Source organism: Hetaerina americana, unplaced genomic scaffold, assembly GCF_022747635.1.
Source record: "Hetaerina americana unplaced genomic scaffold, ioHetAmer1.1.p SCAF_8, whole genome shotgun sequence".
In the NCBI taxonomy this organism is placed as follows: Eukaryota; Metazoa; Arthropoda; class Insecta; order Odonata; family Calopterygidae; genus Hetaerina; species Hetaerina americana.
In genome coordinates this window covers 21760630-21778799 of record NW_027287427.1, presented here as the reverse complement: position 1 = coordinate 21778799, position 18170 = coordinate 21760630, and the positions used below count along the sequence as shown (strand labels likewise).

The following is an 18170-nucleotide window of genomic DNA, read 5'->3' as shown; positions in this document are numbered from 1 at the left end:
TTTTTAATGCTCAAATTCCATCTCTCCAAGTGAAGTTGATGATTCTCGGACGATGAAAACGTATAGCCACCATTCGATGTTCAAGCACTTTTCAGCTGCAATTCAGTGCAATATGAAGTATTTGGATAATAAGTCATTAATGTGAAGTGGTTTGATATTATATTTTCATAAATGCAAAGAAAAGGTTAATGTCCATAACACTTGCTCTTGCCATGACTAATTGCCTCGTCTCAACTAAAACATTCAGGATTCGTGTTAAAATTTAATGTTTCGCTTGCTCAAAGGTAAATTGGCTCATTTGATCAAAGGGGGGAAAAACTCGGATAGCTTGGTCAAAGACTACAAAGAAGACCCACGCTCGCTTAAGAATTCTACGGTTATATTTATTATGTCGCTGGCAGAGGCGAGGATTTGAGAGGTTGGTTTCCATGGGATAAAAAGCACCACCATTTGGCTCTGGACGAACTCTTTAACCATTTGAAAGGGTTCAAGATATCCATTATCTAACACTAAGACCAAGAGGTTTGGGGTGAAAAGCATCCATTGTCAAATTTTGCACCTAATGGCCTGCGACTCTAGAATTAGGTGTGTGTCATGTGAAAAAATTAGCCCAAGAAAATCGCTAAGCCACTCGAAACTTTTATGTATACATCAGAGTTCTTAAATTACGCCCAGGTCGTTGGATAAAGAAAGCAATCCGTAGTTAACCGTTGACTATGGAGTCACGATGTGTCTTACCAACGTGTTTAGGTATCATACCGAGCCTTTGATACACAAGAACTATGTATGGAAATCATGTTTCATTCAGCAGCATGCATAGTTCCGAGATGGATCTGAGTAGTAAATACTTGGTACTTGCATTCATGGAATAGGAAGCGTGCTTGTGGAGGAAGGTGGGATGGGGAAGTTGAATATACGTGTAAGTTACGTGAGTAAATGACGCTTGACGAGTGCTCCCCCATGTCGCGTGCGTTGTGGCGGATGTGTTCGAATTATATTCTCCGACGACGCGATATAATCACTTCGGTGGTGTCTCGAGGCGGAACCGTTGTCGAGTAGGTTAAGAGGCTCGGTAAACGGAGAGGTAATGACGGGTATAGTACTGGGTATTCCCCGCTTGGGGCGACAGTCGCACGAGGTGTCCTGCTTGGTCGGAGATATTCAGTCCCCTCGCGTCTACCCTCCCCTCCGCTCCCCACCCTCCAACCCCTGTGCAATGCTGGTACTAATATTAGGCGAGCTTTTACCCTCGCCTAACAAACCAACCTTAGCGTTGATCACTGTGGTTCGGTTGTTTGGATATCTAAAACGGCTTCAATTAAGCGGTAGTGTTCATTTATGAGCGTTCGAGAAAAATTAAAGTCAATCCTTGTCTCAAATTACTCCCGAGCGTGCATGCTGTAAATACCATATTACTATCTTGATATAGCAAATGAAGAAGTGCAACATTATCATTACTCTCATCCAAAACACTCAGGCAAAATTGTCAAGAAAAATACATGCAACACCCTGCGTTTTCTTTATTTTAATTTTTTTGTCAAATAATCCCAAGAATGCGTTCTAATTAAAGGGTGCAGTGCTATTTTTATTGATCACGCTCCTACACACTTAAAAGATATGTATTGTTATATCGTCTACATACCATCTGCTCAAGTTATTTTGAAATTGTTATCTCAGAAGAGAATGCATCCTGTGAAACCTACCCGAAATTTGTTATTGATAGTATAACATGCGATGTCATTTTACATATGTATGACAAGATGTCGTCTAATGAAATATTTTGGAGAATTCCATACTCATAGCAAGCAGAATTAAAGTTGCCCTTATTCCTTATGGGCAAAAAATATCGGAAAATCGCTAATTTCATATTTAGCATAGCTCTCAGAATGCTGCAACTAACCACAATACAGGCAGTCTGGCGGACACCATCGCGGCAGGAATGTTGTGCTGACGTGCAGGGGTTTTCATGGAATTTCCCTTATAGCACTAAATGATTTCAGTGGCCATCCTAATCATTGGGGAATCTTAAATCCCAGTTAATATTGATATTCAGCGGTTATGTCAATGGCGAAAGCTACCACCACGTGGTGAAAAAGATTCCAACGCCGAGATGATAACTCCAGAGGCAAGTGTTCTCTCCCGAACTACAAGGTCACAAGGTGATTATGGAACACGAATGTATAAATACAATAACGCAAGGACCCACAACTGACTCACTCCCCGAATCTTGGACCCCGTTTTACATTCGAGAATAATCAACATCTTTCTTTCCTCGGCCCACACGAGCCGAGACCGAAAACATAAAAAAAAAGTAAAACGCGACGAATTAGCTTGGCGTCCGCGGACCTCATCTGTTTCAATCTCCCTTGATTATCCCCGGCCCCCATACCTTCTCTTCCCCCTTTCTGCCTTGTTCTCGCCGTCCAGGTGCGTCGTTCTAGTGGGAGCCCCGCCCCCCCTCTCTCTTTCTGCCCCTTCGGCAAGTGCACTCGCTCCCAGAAAGCGCTCAACTCTCGCCTGCCGGCAAGCAGCGAAGGCCACGGTCAGCCTCGCTTGCGCCATCTCTTGCGCGGGCATAGAGGTTGGCGGCAGTTCAAAGTGGCGAAACGGGGAACTGACTTGCCGCTTAGGCCGCCCCTTCGTTCGCTTTTTATCCTCTCTCCCCCCCCCCCGCTAGGATTCCCCAGATAATTTGGAATGGCAGAATTTTGAAATATTCATGCTATTTCCTACCATGCCAGCCAGTCATCTCACTGATGATGGGGTAGGGATCTTCAGATGGGGTAGGACACCAAAGGATAACAAATTTTGCAGGCTGTCGCTCGAATTTATATATTAGGCAACGAAATGAGCGCATTTCGAGCAAGAATCCAAACACGATCAACTTTTTAAAAAGATCTTCATTATATCTTTAATACTTTACTCTTAATGATTGCTTATCTAAGTTTGGCACAACTTTCCATTCTACTCTTTCAGCATTTAAAAAATGCGTCTGCCCTGCGTTAGACTTCCTTTATATTACGAATAAAATCTCTCTTGAACCAATCCTATACGCTAAATACGCACTCTGGAACTGGAGCCAGACAAGAGAAAGAAAGAAAACGTCCCCCTAGCAACCTAAGTGATTCTATCAAAGATGCAACTTAAAATATCAACTTATTATTATGATTGTGCCCGAATATATGACAAATATGGGGAAGTAATAAATTGAAACACAATCATGTTGTTTCCAGGTACCGCTGTCGACTAGCAATTCGAAATGAAATGATTCCATTTCCTTACAGCGAGGACAACGAATTTTAACGCAAGAATTTTTGTAACACTTATTCCGGTAAATGGAACACTTATATGGAGCGGGGTGGCCACGCTAATGGAAAACCCGCTCGAGGGAAGAGTCTCGCCTAGCTAACTGACAGTTGGGGAATGTTAACCAATTTATCTACAGTCTTTATCCCCACGCATGAAGTATGAAGCATTGAAAATTCGAAATCTGACGAACATTTTCACGGGTTACACGCGGCCTTCAAGCGCACAAATAAATAATTCATTTCCGACTTTTCACTCGGCGTTGAATTTAATATTTGCATCGTTTATAGCACTCACGTGACGCTCACCACGTGCGTGCTCATGACTTTTGGCGCACCATTTAAAAGATTTTGACACTGCTACAGTTAATGGCGAGGTGTAATTGCCCCTGTTGAGTAACTTAAAGCAGCCGGAACTTCACGCACGTTTAGCTGTGTTGCATAGCTAACTGTAAATGACCGTTGTTTTTTACGATATACCTTCCGTTCAATCTTCATATTACTCGGACCTAAGATCGATGGTTGCTTCGGAACTTGCCTGACGTTTGAGGACATTGGAATCATTACGATTAAGGGAGCTTGGACGAGAACAGAATGAGGGAAAGGAAGAGGAGTTGAGAGAAACCGCTTTTGGGTAATCCCTAAATGGTAAATTCCAAGAAACTGCGGGAGATGCCGCGACAGTAACTTTTAACGGAGTCATCCGCTAAATGTGCATTACAATGCAACTATTTCGGATTGTAAAAATCATTCGCCTTGTTCTAGGTGCGCTCTTCAATAGAATAGGCCAAGCATTTTCCCCAAACGTTCCGAGGTTAGAATTCATTTTTCTTAAATACAAGCACGTCATTTTTTTAAATGACCTCGGACTTTTGTTTCTCCTAAAAACCGACACACACCGTCACTATTACTCGCAATGTAATTCGTTGACGGCGAGGAATTCTCAACCTCACATTTCTTCGTACAGACGTGATGCTGTGGTCTACGGATGATTTTGCTATTCTTCCGTAAACTTCGAAATATTACTATTTTAATAAAGCGACCACCCACCACGTCCTACACCACTTGAAAACGCCACCGCTGTGGTTAACCAAATCGATTTCTCATACCTTTTCGTCTTTTTCAATGGCAAATGACTCTACTAATAATCAAGGCCACGAAAACACTATTTTCGTCTGAAATATGTCACGTGAAATATGACGAAAGAACGAGTAGTTGATGGAGGAAAAACAGTTGTGGGTGATCTTATATTTTATAAAAAAAACTGTATCACCCTGTTGAATTATAAGGGATAAATTCGCTGCTGAAGTTGTGGACTCCGACTTTATGAGAATGCTATATGATAGCAAACAAAATAGGCGGCATATATTATCCGGAAAATGACTTGGCATTTCATTGAAGCATCTCCGATACAAAAAGGATTAGTACATATTTCTTCCACCCATGTAGCCTATTAGCAGTCGGTTATTTTTTAAATCCAAAACTTGGGCAGAGAATCAATCACCGTAGCAGAGAATCTATAACCAAAAGCATACGCCCCTCTGAACTATAGAAATTTTACTTGCACTCAGTTCACCTACCTCCAAAAAAACCATGTCCTTACTGATCGAAGAATCGAATTACTTCATTTTGAGAAGAATAAGAGCACATGAACGTGAGAGCGCAATGTGTTTTTTATTTAGTGTACCGTCTGTCCCCTCTGTAAGTACAAGTCATTACGTAGTCCTCTTTTGTGGTCGGGAATAATTTCTTCCGTTCAACCACTTATTCTAATGGCGCAAAAGCCAATTCTGTCATCGCAGAAGCTAAGGTGTACTGAAATTGAACACGACTAGAATGATCATTTAAATTGTACGTCCATTTATTAAAATGATAATCGTTAACTGTATTGGAACGATGTACTGCAGTATCTTGTTGATACTAGATTTTTTATTTGAGTAACGCAAACAAATAAAGTGATAGTTATGCTTTAAAATGTTCCGCTCCACTGATTAAAATTTTCAAAATGGTGCAACCAGAAACGTCAAAACACGTCAAAATACTTTCCCTATTCAACGTATAATGTAATCGTTTAAATTATTTCCACAAATTATTAAATTGTACGTTCAAGTGCCAATTTTTATGCACCCAATAATATTAAAAGGTTGTGTGGATTATTTCCACAACCGCATGCTGGTGATCTATTTTTCGCCAGATTTTCTACTCAAGCTGAAAGTGGAGAAGACTTGGTGTGTAGAGGCAATTTATTGCCAAGTCATACACGGGATATTATCCGCTTGAGGGACCCGAAAACAAATAAAAATTTTATGAGCAGGGATTGTCGAAACAACAAACGGCATATTATTCCCGAAACTCTGAAAGCAAACCTCCTGATGGAATGTGAATCGAATGACTTTTCCGCCTTCGTTTGAACGTATCTAAGAATCGAAAGGAGAAGTCTGTGGGAGAGTTTTACTGTCGAAATATCTCCGTCTCGGTTGGAAACGTTTAGAGCGTGGATTACTTCACGAGTGATGTACATTCAGTGTTGTTTGCTTTTGCAAGCGACCGTTACAATCTTGTTAATTTCCCGGCGATGTCTGAACTTCCTCAACGAAAAAAAATCTTGGCAAGGGATCACCGCGATCTGTCACCGAGTCGCACAATTAGTACACGCAAATACGTGTGATGTGTAAAATACGTGTGACTCAAATACCGTCGCATTATGTGGAGGATACACTTAACATTGCATTCTTCGACTTTTTAGAACTATTCTTAAGCCTGTTGCCCACACTGTTGTAAATCATAATTGCAAATTGCTCATAATGATTTTTTGTAAATAAGTTTATTGATTCGTACACATTTCTATTAATTTTAACGCGGTGGGGCTTTTTGCATCTAAATTTTTTCGTTAAATTTCCTTTTTTTATCAAAAAATTTCATTGCTCTATAGCTTAATCTGTACTCGTGGCTCGCTTGACTTTGATCCGATAAGGTAAAAAGTGCGCAATGTTAAACTGTAAATCTTATTTTCGGTTATGCCTTTCCAACAACCTCCACGGAATCATTAGGTCTAGTAGTATAATGTCATAGATTTCAGTTATCTCTGCCCCGATTTGTTTATATTTCCGCATGACCAGATTCTCGGCTCAAGTTAGCTAACTTTAGTTGCGTGAAACCGAACTCTTATTTGTTGTTCCTTAAAGTGCCAATGGCACGAAGTCTAAAAGCACTTGAAATATGTGGCGGCCTTCACACATGCCCTGCATGCAGCACACACTGTGGAAATGTCGGGAGGCTTCACGGCAAATTAAAGACTAATTTAGAATATGCTGCCAGTAAATGGGATCCTTGCCAAGGTTTGGTGCCGAATTAGGTCGTGTGCAGCGACGAGGAGCTACATCTGTTTAGGATGTTATGATAAACTTAATAGAGTATCAAGATCATTAGAGGAAATCGGCTGGGTAACACTCACGGAGTGACGGTGTTTTTACAAAATAAATCTCTTGGAGAAACTAAAAGCAGGCCTCTTTTGCGATGATGTTAAAAATGTATAATTATCCCAATTGTGCTACGGTAGGAAACATCATGAAAATGATATAAGAGATCATATGTAGAAATAGGAGATTTAAAATAGTATTCATCCCGCCAGCGATAAATGATCAATGTAACTGCTAACTGCAGCACTAAGAAAAAAATATATTGTGCAAAATCACTTCATGCGCGTTGATCACTTGATTCAACTCGAATTCTACAGTTCATTATCCTGGCAGATCTTCTTGCATGACAAATATTCTACCCTTAGATAAGATAGTACACTTAAGCTTTTGCAAAAAAATATTTCCATTATTTCAATGGTAAAAAAATTCTTTTAGTAACTAACATTTAGTAATGATTGATCCATGCCAGGTGTGGAATCACCCCGTGCCACACACCCAAAGGTTGGTTTGCACGGTAATGCATATGTAAGTAAATATATAGATGAAAGAAGGCTGGTTCTTGCTCTACGAGATTCGCGAAAACCCGTTGATCAGTTGGCAAAGCTGAATTTCCCCCTAAACTTAGAGCCAATTTGGATTCCTAGCAGCATTCCTAGCAAAAGTGAAAGCAAACAGCAGCGAACTTCAAAGCTCTGGACGATTTTGGATTCATTTGTGGCATAAGCATGGTAAATTTAATAGATGAGTGTAACGGAAAACAACATCCAACACAAAGGCGATTATAAATAAAGTTAGGGTACATCATGACAGAGAGACTCGAAATTTCCATGAAAGTTAATCGTCACGAAACAAGTCCCATTCCCACTCGAATGGGTGAGTTGGAAGATGTCACTCAGAGGCAGATATGGCTAGCCAAACAAAGGGCCATTCATTCTCATGGACAATACGGCCTGCCCGTGGTTGAGGCTTTCTGCAGACCTGGAGGCTGGATAAGGGGTGTCTGTCTGTGGGCTCACTTCTCTCTCTCTCCCTCCCCCACCATTGTCTTCGCAGATTGTAAATTCATAGTGAGTGTGCTGTTTAGAATTCGAGCCGAGTTTAAGCGCATTTTGAGTCTAATTATTCTTCCTGTAAATACGAGTACATTGAGTGAACACCCAGCAAAACAAGATTTTGTTCTAAAGCACCTTTTCTATCTTTTGAACTCCCCATTCTTACCAACTATTTTGTACAGTGCTACCCGATTAAGTTGTCATGCATTCCTGCTGATGACTATTTATTTAATTTGTGAAAACCGAACATATGTCAACATTACTCAACAGTAAACTCTTTGGTATTTGTAAACTCAAGTAGAAGTGTATTAAACAGCATGAAGCAATAGACATACATGCACATGCATTATGTGATTCAGCTTACAAATTATTAACTTTTGACCATTATAAGATCTCATGTAGTGACAGTGGTAAGTATATCTACCTTGGCCGTATATCTATTGACAAATATCCTTCTTTGCATGTTTGTACAAGTAGCTTTGCCTATACACCATCAGTCCTTCCTTATGTTATGAAGGTCACATCAACAATAGGAGAGAATCCCCGAAAGGAAATACTAAATATAATAATGGATACCAGCATTGGTCCCCCGTCCAATCCTCTCCAAAATCCAACCCCACATCATGTATTGCCAAGAATGGCTGACTTTCAACATTAATGCCATGGGGGATTTATGTGACTTAAATTAGTCAGAGTCGAGGATCAGAGTAGTGCCATTTCAACCTTGCCGTTTTACACAAAACACAAGGACAAGTAGAGAACTGTGCACTCCTCCCCCACATCACCTTCCATCCCAAAAAAGTAACATAATACAGCATCCCTTCCATGACCATAACTATCCAAAATAGGGCGTAAAAATAACATGCAATTTCATGCAATAAAAACTGAATATTTGACTTTCATGCTGACATGATTTCTTGGTCAAAGGGTTTGATGCACAACTCATACCACATGAAGCACCAAAAATATCTAATACTATCCTCCACAAAAAGGTATTATATTCTGATAAAAGATATATTACAAGAATCTCAGTCTAATTGATAATGACCTCAAATATGTTTTTGGGTGTAGAAACTCTTTATCCTGTAGCTCTAAAGAAAGAAGTCTGTGTGCAAATTGTAAGGATTAAGAAATTGGAAATAATTATAATGTTGCTGATTTAACTGCCATTGTGTATGCCTAGCTGCATAATTACTATTGTCCCATTTTATTTCATTTGCAATTTTCACCCCAGAAAATGTTTACTAACATACTGAAACTATTTTTGAAATTATATGATATGTATTTCATGGATTGCTTATTATTTGTTATTTGTTCCTCCAATCCTAAAACCCTGGCTGGTTTTATTGATGTTCTAAATTTTAAACTTTTTATTGATGACCTAAAAAAGGCTGGATTTATTGATGTTCAGTCTCAGAGAATTATGAATCCACTACCATTCATGCAAAATTTAATGTACACTGACTTCCAGAAGAGTAAAGCTGTCCAATGTTGAAATGGGTAAAAAGTGGAACCATGGTTTTCCGGCATTTTTAACAAAAGTAAAATATTTTTGCACTGCATGCTGACCAGTGCTTCCCAAACAAGGAATAAAGGAACCTGACCTGGAAAGGTTGGAAGAAGAGACTTGTTTGATCAACTTTGATATTGCCGAGCTCTGCCAACCAATAAAAATTCATTCTGATGTGGTTTTCATACAATAAAACACTAAAAATCACCTACTTACAGCTACCACATAAACAGTTATAAAAATGTGCATTGAAGTGTCCAACTTAACTATCATCATAAAGTGAATGAGCATAAATGCCTCAGTTAGTAAATTTTCTAATGATACCTCTTATGCACTTGATACTGCAGGATAGGACCAGCTATTATGTCATGTCATTTCTATGAAAGTGTATAGGGGTTAGGTGAAGAAGGGACTATCTGGTCTCAATTTCACCCCAATAAAAAGACATTATTATTATTATGATAAGCTTAATGAGAAAATTATTGCTCCCTAACCTCTGATGCAGACTGAATATTTACTATTAACATCAAACCAAACCAGTACTTGTTTTTATTACTGAAAAATTCCTCAGATAAGGGAGTTGCAGTTCTTTAAATACATTATCTCATTGTCTGCATCCTTCTGCAAGTACCTCACCACCAAATTAAGATGCTTCTCAGCATAAACTAATATTTATATTCGAGTAAGCTAATTATCTCCATTGAATTGTAGAGCTAAAAAGTAGGCTGAATGGGGAAATTCGAGAATATCGGGGGATCGAGATGGTGCGGGGGCTAACGTACTGGCTTCCCACCCTGAGGGCGCGGGTTCAAATCCCGGCGGTGTTGAATATTTTTCAGAGGTATCTCGATCCCTACTTGAGGTGCTTTGTGGAGGGCACTTTGAGTGAGTACGCCGTCCGTCGGATGGGACGTTAAGCCGCGGACCCCTTGGCGCCTTTCGTAAAGAGCAGGCTAATGCCGACGCCGGGTTTCTCTCCACCCTTCATCCTTTCCTGTCCTTCCCTTATGGCGCAAATGACCTTAGCTGTCGGTCGCCTCCCCTCAAAACTACTACTACTACTCGAGAATATCTATTAACAAATTCACTAGAAATCATGGAATTCTCAGGAAGTTTTTGTTTCTATATTTTCTAATTTAGCAATTCATGACATATGAAAGGAATTTTCGCAAAAAAGCATTTTTGTTTGGGAAGACCATCATATTCCTGGTTTTTTACTCACAGATCCTTAATGCTTGGGCAAAATATTTTTCTGGAATTCCATTCAAGCCAGAAGACAAAAGATATCAGTTGCAATTCTGGTGAAACTATCTGAGTATTTTGTTGAAGGAAATTCAGAATACAGATAAAATCAACAGTAGAATATTTGAAAGCATGCATGATATAATCATTATTTGGCATAAATCATATGCAACTCTTGTATATTACGTATTAATTTACTGTATAAGGTTTTCACATGATAAAAAAAACCTGCATCTTGAAATTAAATGCCAATAATTCCTTTATTTCTTTCAGGTGGAGAGGTGGAATATACAAACTGGTGTGGCTTGATTTGCTAATGTTCCTGGGTGTATACTTCGTCCTTAACTTCATTTATCGCTTTGGCCTTAATGAAGATCAAAAGAAGTAAGCATATTTCCATTAATTTATTATATTAATAAGTCATCTTTCTTTATTGCCTAGATCTTCCCAAAACATCATTTGAAATGAGATTTTCACTTTTCCTTATATATTTTCAACTGGAAAGAAGGCAAGCTAAACAAATTAACGCATATCTTAATATCACTGAAATTTGTCTTGCGACTTGGATATATGACAAGGAAAAGCTTTTCCCCCATGATTTTTTAAGTTTCCCTAATTTTTATGTTTAATAATCACCAAATCCATAAAAACTGAAATTGGCAACAGTCAGTTGATTATATGCCTTTTTCTGTTGAACTAAGTTTTTTATATCACTTTTTTTAATTAAATTACACCATTTAATAATCTCCCTTTCAAACATTAGTTTCAATTAATTGCCTCACTGAATTTTTCAACAATTTTTTCCAGGATATTTGAAAGTATTTCTCATTACTGTGATACGTACAGCAACCTGATTCCCTTGTCCTTTGTGCTTGGGTTTTACGTCTCAGTTGTCATGCAGCGATGGTGGAATCAATATACAACAATTCCTTTTCCAGACCCAATTGCTGTCTTTGTCAGCTCCAACGTTCATGGACAGGTAGGAGTCTATGTAAACTATTGGAAAATAGCTTTATGAGTGATATTCACATTTGTACCTCTTTGTGCAAAAACAACTATGAATTTACTTATAATATTAAGCAGATAGGTACATATATGTACCTATATCTTCAATTGTGGAGGAAGAATTGGATCTATAAAAATGTGAATTGATTCACTTTTCTAATTATAGGAGAAAATATTTCGATTCTGCTTTATTGTACAAGGTTTGTCATATTTTATTGATGCCCTAAGCATGAATTTATTACTGTTATTTTTGCAAAGACATGGCAGTTTAAAACATATATTATACAAAGCTATTCTATTAATGGGGCAATAAATAAAGTCCAGAGCCATCAAAGTTTCACTTTTTTGTTCCCATTCTTTCTTCCCTGATTAAAACTGTGTAAATAAATTGTTAACATGAGTTTAAAACTCATTTAACTGAGACTGAATAAATAGCTGGCTATTTTATCTTCAGTAAATTGTCATTCAGCATTAATTGTAGTGCTCCGTAGAGAGAAATATATTGTTACAAAAAAATAGGAAAAAAATAATCTTGGTAAATGCTGCTTGCTGAAATTAAAGTAACCTAGTTTTGAATGATTAGAGAACAATTGGGAAGGGGGTGAAAGGCAGCAAGGGGGATGGGGGAATGTTGGACCCATAGGAGATGGGGAGAAAATAAATTAAGTGCAACAATATGAAGTCATTTGTGGTGTAGTTTTATCCTATACAGTTGGTTCTTCCATCTACAGCAGCACCAATCTTTCAAGTTGTCTCATTCAAACAACTATTTAACATTTTCACTTGAATTCATACGAATGACATTAGTTTTTGTTTGTAAACAAAACTTGTTAATGAATCTAGTGGCCAGTCTGACATGCCTAGAGTGAGAGTAAGGGATGAAATTAAAGAGGATCAATTAAATAAAAGTACTAAAATATCTAGTTTCGACTACTTGCTTTAAATACAAACCCTTTGGTAGTCATTAACCATTTGTGAGCTAAACAGAGGAATTGTTTGTAATTAAATTACCAAAAAGGATGTTTGATTAACACATGAAGTTTATTATGGTAACTATCATGCAAGGCATGATAGATATTGGAAGGCCATAGTTTATTTCATTTAAACTGGAAATAAACAGACTAAAGAAGGGGAGGAATGTCAATGAAGAGGAGAGGGGAAAATTTGACTGACCTTTTGAGCTACAATAAACTCTTTAGAAGTAAACAAAGAAGGAGCGCATGGAGGAAATAGGGGTTCCAAAGGAAATCAGAGGATCAAAAATTGGTAGCATGTCATGGGAATGGAGGAAAAACCTTGGCTGTGAAATAAACCTACTCTACAATGATGAAAAATATACAGGATTGAAATCTATTAGTTGAATAATGCTAAAAGTTAGTATAATGGTGAAAAATTGTCCACAAACTAAGTACACTTTTTTATAGCGGTTACATAAAATACTTCTTTGTTCAAAGGTAGCAACTTAAAATATGGATGCTAATTTTAGTGAACTGACATTCAATCCTTGCAAAATGATAGTATGTTTACAACATGTTCAGGTATACCTTTGTATTAATTTCCTATTTTTCTCAGAAACTTGGAGTAGAAATGTAGTATGTATCTATACACTTCCATGTGCACAAAAGTTTCCCATTTGAGATATGTTTATTTTTCTTTCCCTTCTTGGTAAAGGATGAGCGAGGCAGACTAATCAGAAGAACAATAATGCGTTACGTCTGCTTATGCCTGACTATGGTCTTCACCATGATAAGTCCCAGGGTTAAAAAGAGATTTCCGACATTAGAGCATTTTGTTGAAGCAGGTAAATAAATCACCAAGCATTTTATCAAGATAAAAAAAATAATCCTTGAAATGGACTCTCATTATTAATACACTTTTGACTTTTTTTTGACAGTAATGCAAACATTAGTGACACTAAACATTCACTAAAGATAATGCTTGCATTGTTGATACCTGGAAAATTTTAACCCTCTGATTGCAAGTATAGATAATTTGTTGTACACAAAGAATACCAGGTTATTTTTTTAAGATAACTTTGTAATAATTGTCAAACCAGTAGATATAATATCTTTGTCTTGTTTTTCATTAAGTTTTTACATGACCCATCAAAAAAGAAAGAATATAAAAATAGTTTTTTATCCAGCTCTATTTTACAAATAGAAACTGTTCAATGACAATAGAAACTATGAACATAGAAAAGAGTAGTTGATGGTAATTTTTACATCTTAGGTGTAAACTGTTTGATCAGCCTGCTGCTCCTTAAAGGAGTTTCGATTGTAGTTGTGATATGATGGGAGTGTGATAAAACTAACCCAGGAATTAAAATTCGAGTTACAATTCAATAATTAAAATATTCAAAATAACCTGGAATTGCTCTGCATTTACTATATAGATCTTAAGAAACCTAGTAATAGTTTTGATTGCACAATAGTTACACACAATATTGATAACGTACTTTTATTTAACTTGTGGTCTGGTATGCCATTATAACTCATTTTTATACATTCCCAGGTCTTCTGCTTGACAATGAACTTATTATTATAAAAAATCTCAACGAGAAGTCACCACGGCACCCAAAGCATTGGCTTCCAATAGTTTGGGCTGCAAGTATTGTGACTCGTGCAAGAAAGGAAGGAAGAGTCAGAGATGATTTCGCTGTCAAGACAATCATCGATGAGCTCAACAAATTCAGAGGAAAAGCTGGACTTCTCCTTAGTTTTGATACCATCAGTATTCCCCTAGTTTACACTCAGGTTAGTTTATAAGTATCAGTTTACATCAATTAAAGATTTTTAAAGAGCATGACATAATTATGCACATTGCACTTGACTAAAAAAAATGTCAGATCTGAAAAGTAATTTCATTCTAAAAGCATTACTATTCTTATGACCTCTTTAGTTGGCTATCTTTACAAATTCCTAAATTTCTCACATTTTTTTCTTTCATAAATCTCTTTGTAATGTTCTAATCCAATTAAAAATTATTTTCTGTTCATCTTAGCGTTGATATCAAATCCCAAAAACAAAAAATGATGAGACATGGCATTGTTAGAAAGTTTGATCATAGTAGCTGCCCCTGTAGATATTTTATACATACACATGTAATTTTGAAAATACTTGAATATAATTTTATACTGTTAAGACATCAATAACATTTTTATGGGATATATATATACATATATATATATATATATATATATATATATATATATATATATATATATATATATATATATATATATATACATATATATACATATACATATATATACATATATATACATATACATATATATATATATATATATATATATATAACATGAGCAATGATTGAGAGGCTGTATTTATTTTACATGACAGCTTCCAGATTGAAATTAATTTAATACCTGAATTCTTCTATATTTGATGTCATACAGGTAGTAACATTGGCTGTCTACTCTTTCTTCCTGTCGACAGTCATGGGGAGACAGTGGTTGGACATTAATGATGAAAAAAACCCCCTGCACAGCCATCGGAATGAAGTGGATCTCTATTTTCCTATATTCACCACATTGCAAGTATGCTAAAATCTTTTTTTTTAATGCAGATATATAAGAAAATTGATGAATACATTGTTAAAACAACTTCTTGACAGAGCACTAAAGTGACTTCCTTGTTTTCCCAACTATCCTCTCTCAGTTTTTCTTCTATATGGGGTGGTTGAAAGTGGCTGAAAGTTTGATCAATCCTTTTGGAGAGGATGATGATGATTTTGAAGTGAATTGGATGGTAGACAGAAATATACAGGTTGGTTTAAATCGGCTAAGTAGATGCTTAAAGGGTAAGGAGTGTATGCATGAGGCACCTAAATCATATGAAAATTTTGGAGATCTCTCGGTTTCACTTTTGCTTTGTGTCAAAGTGTTTGTTAAAGAGATCTGTGTTTGTCTGGTTTTATGTATTATATTTTGCAATTGTTTGGGACTTGTGTGCCACCTGACAGTGTCTATTAGCACATGTGTATTTATAATAATAATAATAAAATGAAAACCAATTGAAATCTTCCTGAGATACCTATATTTATCACAAATTTATCAAAAGGTCGAAAGGAAATGCCTCAGAAAGGTACATAGTGTTCTCTGATGCCATTTGAGACTTCATTGAAAGCATTGATTCGAGGCCAAACTGTGTGGCCAAGATTGTAATCCACTTCAGTATGAATATAGCCTTGGACTTGTATACTGTATTGTCATGAAACAGATTTTTGTGAGTGAAATTTATGAGGTCAATGACGTCAAGTGTGGAAGCTCCTTCAAAACCCTGATACTTTGTTCCACTCACACTGGAGATTTTTCAAATGAGCTTTTAAAATGTCTACTTGATGTCCGTGAGCTATGCCTGCAAAACTGCATGTTTTGTTAACTTATAATCAAAGGCACTTAAAGGTACTTAAGTATGACCATTGTAAAGTGTATGTATGGTTAATTTAAAAGAATTTTCAAAGTGAATTCAGTCAATAACCTACAGGAATGAGAGGAGATTTGTTTGGTTAGCAGGCGGAATCAGTGCAATGGTGAGTAATGTGCTCACCTATGACCTTAAGGACATCAATATCGCTATAGTCATGGATATCATGTTAACTGATTCTGACTGTATGCGAAATAAGTGTTGACAACATATTTCTTTACGCATTTCATTTTTCTACTTTATTTACCACTACTTTTCCTTTACTGTTAAAATTAGTAGTACCAGTAATAAGTGAAGTACTTCACGCTTTGTGAAAAAAGTAAAAAGCCCTCAATGCAATGTTGCTGTACCACGCTTGTTACATTCACCTAACCCAAATTACTTGGACTAGGTGTACCATACATACACAGTAGTGCGGTATATTTTAAAATATGTACATAATGAAGTTAAATATTATTCAGGGGCCAGTAGAGAAGGATTTCTCATCTTTACATTTTTGTACTTGGTCTGGCAATGCCCACTTAGGTGACTCCATCTTAGTTTATAAAACCTTGTACCCAGGTAGCCCCCAAAGTAGGCATTAAATGATAAATCTGAAACTTGATGACTTATTTAAAAATTCTCGAATTTCTCGCATTCAATGGTTTTTCATTTCATTACAAATTGATAGGTGTCATATCTCATCGTTGATGAAATGCATCATGATCACCCTGAACTACTTAAGGATCAGTATTGGGATGAAGTATTCCCACTGGAACTACCTCACACTGTTGCTTCAGAAAAGTACAAAGAAGACTATCCTGAACCCTCTACTGCCAATGTCGAAATACGCAAAGATGATGCTGATATAATCGTCCATGGATCCTCGTTCAGACTCCATGAAGGACCAGATGTTCATGTAAGTACATCCCTTTGCTTATGCATATATTAGGTAAATGGAAATGTTTTAGTGAGTAGGAGTAATAGGGGTGATTTTTTTCTGAAAATGCTTAAAAACAACATGCATATTAATTGCTGAACACATTGTAATGGGAAGTTTTAAGCATCATTATTGTGAAATTTTTCTTTTAAGCATCATTATTGTGGAAAGCATATTTGGTTTAACATCATCAATCTTTTTGACTTCAATGCTACTTGAAGTGTGATATTAGAAGGTGTCTCCAGAGTTGCCATTGAAAATTAATGGTATTTAATGCAAAGTTGAGTAAAAACTTAGGTACATACTTCAAAGAATGACTAACGGTTCTTAAAATCCTTAGTTTTACTTCGAACAGACATTGCATCACAAGACAGAAAAATTTTTTCATCAACATTTGGTATTGTCAAGCTGAAAGTGCAATCATAATGCATTTGTCACGATGTTATTAAAGATTAAGTTAATGTGAAATTATAAGACTTAAGTGGTCAATGAAAAATTCATAAAACACACACACACTTGGTTATTCACAATTGATTTGGATATTGCGTGCTGATAGAATAACACTAATAATTAAGATTTCACAGGAATATATATCATTTCCTCAGCCTTGACTCGTAAAAACAAAATTTTGCAACTTTGTTGTACCAACTGGCAGTCTTATTTATTTAAAATTATCAATAAATAAGATAGGGATTTTTTTTCAAAGGAAGATAAAATAACAATGCACCAAAATTATCTCTCAAATGTTCAAAGATTGCAAAGATCTCCTTGATGCCAATTTGAAGATAATGTTCACTCATATGCTCACTGTTGCCCAATGTTTCATGCATTTCGCAGATGGACGGAGGGGGTGATGAAACGGGACCAAAGAGAGTGGGGAGCGTGGCACAAATTTCCCGTCCACCGACAAGACGAAGTGTCAGTCGAGTTAGTACCAGGGAGCGCCAACTGAGTGCACGTTCCAGTTCCAGTATAAGTGGGACGGACAGTGTTGCGGGCTCATTCCATCGGGTTGCATCAGTCACATCTGTCCTGCGCAGGATGTTCTCACGAGACCCATCCCACGCCACCAGCAGTGCAATACCGATTCCCGGTGCAGATGGAGGTAAGAACACATGTTCACAGAGCACAGTGAACAAGAATACCAAATAAATTGTTATTATTATTATTTTTCATAATGGGCAAACATTCTCTTAAAACTTTAAAATGTATTTTTCCCCCATCTTAAATCAAACCAAAATCACTAAGCAAAGGGAAAAATTAAAGCGTGAAA

The 18170-nt window shown here is 36.9% G+C and overlaps 1 protein-coding gene across 1 annotated transcript in view; it reads left to right on the top strand.

Annotated features, from left to right (window-relative positions):
- The window catches only part of LOC139698071 (bestrophin-4-like), a 154905-nt gene that overhangs the window by 135539 nt on the left and 1196 nt on the right, over positions 1-18170 (top strand). Inside the window, exons 2-9 of the mRNA XM_071596961.1 lie at positions 10802-10912; positions 11336-11507; positions 13205-13334; positions 14045-14286; positions 14949-15089; positions 15211-15318; positions 16649-16876; positions 17735-18002. Of these exons, the coding sequence (XP_071453062.1) occupies positions 10802-10912; positions 11336-11507; positions 13205-13334; positions 14045-14286; positions 14949-15089; positions 15211-15318; positions 16649-16876; positions 17735-18002 (1400 nt within the window). The remainder of the gene's footprint in view (positions 1-10801; positions 10913-11335; positions 11508-13204; positions 13335-14044; positions 14287-14948; positions 15090-15210; positions 15319-16648; positions 16877-17734; positions 18003-18170) is intronic.